We start from the raw sequence: 2,500 nt of genomic DNA on the forward strand, positions 1-2,500 counted from the left end.
TTATGTCCTTGACTGTTTTGACAATTGTGTAGACTACTTTGCATATGATGACTCACACAATGAAATCATGCTGACATGTTTTGGAGAGGGCAACCATTAGACTGAGAATTGTCTAATTCGTTTAGATAAGACAGGTCAATTTATTTGGAAAATGTGCTAAATGTATGCTCAATGTGTCAACTGTAGGGTACTTGTATATAGCCATCTGCCGAGATGTACTAAACATTTGAGACATGTACAAAGCATTTGAAATTTGATGAAAGCAATGAAAAATGCCATTCTGTTGTGGGAAATTGTAAGTTGGTTTGGAGATTTGTCCGTGTTGTTTTGAGAATGTCATCTCAGTTTTGAGAAATTAGCCAAACCAATCGAGAAAAACTGTAAGCATACATACGAGGTGGCCTAAACCTAGACCCTTCTTTAACCCTAACCGTCAGTGAAGTTATACTGCCACATTTTGTCTCCAAGGGCATACCTTACATGTCAAAATTGCCGTCTGGTAAAAGGAGTTGGGATGAGACACTGTAGCCAACACTCACAGCCGTGCTGACCTTAACCTTTGACCTCTCTAGGTTGAAGGAGCCGTGGCCCAATAGCGAGACTCCGTTCTCCTTCAAGAACGCCATCCGGCTGACGCCCAACGTGGACCACTTCAGAGCAGAACTACAGAAGCAGAAGATCTCAGGCAACCTGGATGCACCCGAGGGGGGATTTGATGCCATACTACAGGCTGCTGTCTGCCAGGTAAGGGGCGTGTGTGTGTGTGTGTGTGTGTGTGTGTGTGTGTGTGTGTGTGTGTGTGTGTGTGTGTGTGTGTGTGTGTGTGTGTGTGTGTGTGTGTGTGTGTGTGCGTGTGTGTGTTTGTGTGTGTGTATCTTATAGACAGAGATAGGCTGGCATCCTCAGAGTACCCATCTCCTGGTCTTCTCTATGGAGTCCACATTCAGTGTGTGTGTGTGTGTGTGTGTGTGTGTGTGTGTGTGTGTGTGTGTGTGTGTGTGTGTGTGTGTGTGTGTGTGTGTGTGTGTGTGTGTGTGTGTGTGTGTGTGTGTGTGGGTATTGTAGACAGAGATAGGCTGGCGTCCTCAGAGTACCCATCTGCTGGTCTTCTCCACTGAGTCGGCGTTCCACTACGAGGCGGATGGCATGAACGTTCTAGCCGGAATTCTGCCCCGGAACGATGAACAATGTCACCTCAACAATAACGAATATGATCGTTACCAGCTACAGGTAATATCACTGGCTATTTCATCTGTTATCTCTTTTTACGTAAATAAATTATATTGTATGCTTGTATCTCTATTTTACTGAACCATTTACGAGACCATTTATTTAAAGCTTTTTAACTAATGTCTTCTTTCCCCATAATTTCAAATAATCATTTTAGTATCTCATGTCCTGTGTTGTCCTTCATTTTACCATTTCAGAACCTTTTAATTCCTCGTGACTTAAATCTATATAGGTAGATAGAAAGACAGATAGACAGACAGATAAGATAGATAGATAGATAGATAGATAGATAGATAGATAGATAGATAGATAGATAGATAGATAGATAGATAGATAGATAGATAGATAGATAGATAGATAGATAGATAGATAGATAGATAGCATATATCATACATAATAATACTTCATTAAACCGTGCCTTGTGTTATCTTGCTGGACTATCCGTTGATGCCTACGCTAGTACGCCTACATAGATAGTAATATCTAATATCTAATTTATGACATGTAATATCGGCCTATAATAAATAATGAAATCGTGTGTTGTCTTGCAGGACTACCCGTCTGTTCCTACGCTAGTGCGCCAGCTGGGAAAACACAACATCATCCCCATCTTCGCAGTGACACAGCACTCCTACTCTTACTATGAGGTATGGCGCCCCCTCTGCTCTGGAGTATGCACTGCTTCTCTTAGCAAATCCTAATTTTACAATCAGGTACAGCATTCTAACTCTCACTAAGAGGTACACCGCAGCACACCTACTCTTACTATGAAGTATGCCCCCCCCTGCTCTTAAGTTCATATTTCTACTCTTAGCAAATCCTAATCCTATAATTAGGGCCATAAAGATTCATATATTAGCATCAATTTTCATTCGTCACTCGCATGCATATATGACAGCATGGTAGTATTCTGTATATCATATTTTTTTCTAAACTGGTTGGATTTTTTTTAATATACTTGTCAGTCGTCCCATTACATTCGTGCAAATAGTTAGGCTACATGTACAGTATGTACAAAGTAAAATTCTCAGGGATTTTTTGTATGTTATCAATTGTTTTTCATCATGTTACATTTACAGTAAGAGCATTACTATGTCATTACAGGAAGACTGTAGCAGTTAGTGGTGTGCATTGGCACTGCCCTCACGATTCGATTCGATTATGATTCGGGAGGTAGCGATTCGATTCGATTTGATTTGATTCGATTCTGCGATGCATTGCAATGCATTACATTTCTACTGAAAGCAAAACAAATGTTTCATCAGTCATT

At 40.6% G+C, this 2,500-nt stretch overlaps 1 protein-coding gene across 2 annotated transcripts in view; it reads left to right on the top strand.

Moving 5' to 3' along the window:
* itgb4 (integrin, beta 4) overlaps positions 1–2,500 on the top strand; it is a 59,856-nt gene that overhangs the window by 23,528 nt on the left and 33,828 nt on the right. For both annotated transcript variants that reach the window (XM_063219465.1, XM_063219473.1), the window contains exons 7-9: positions 573–744; positions 1,066–1,230; positions 1,782–1,877. In XM_063219465.1, the coding sequence (XP_063075535.1) occupies positions 573–744; positions 1,066–1,230; positions 1,782–1,877 (433 nt within the window). The remainder of the gene's footprint in view (positions 1–572; positions 745–1,065; positions 1,231–1,781; positions 1,878–2,500) is intronic.

Source organism: Engraulis encrasicolus, chromosome 2 (assembly GCF_034702125.1).
Source record: "Engraulis encrasicolus isolate BLACKSEA-1 chromosome 2, IST_EnEncr_1.0, whole genome shotgun sequence".
Classification (NCBI taxonomy): Eukaryota; Metazoa; Chordata; class Actinopteri; order Clupeiformes; family Engraulidae; genus Engraulis; species Engraulis encrasicolus.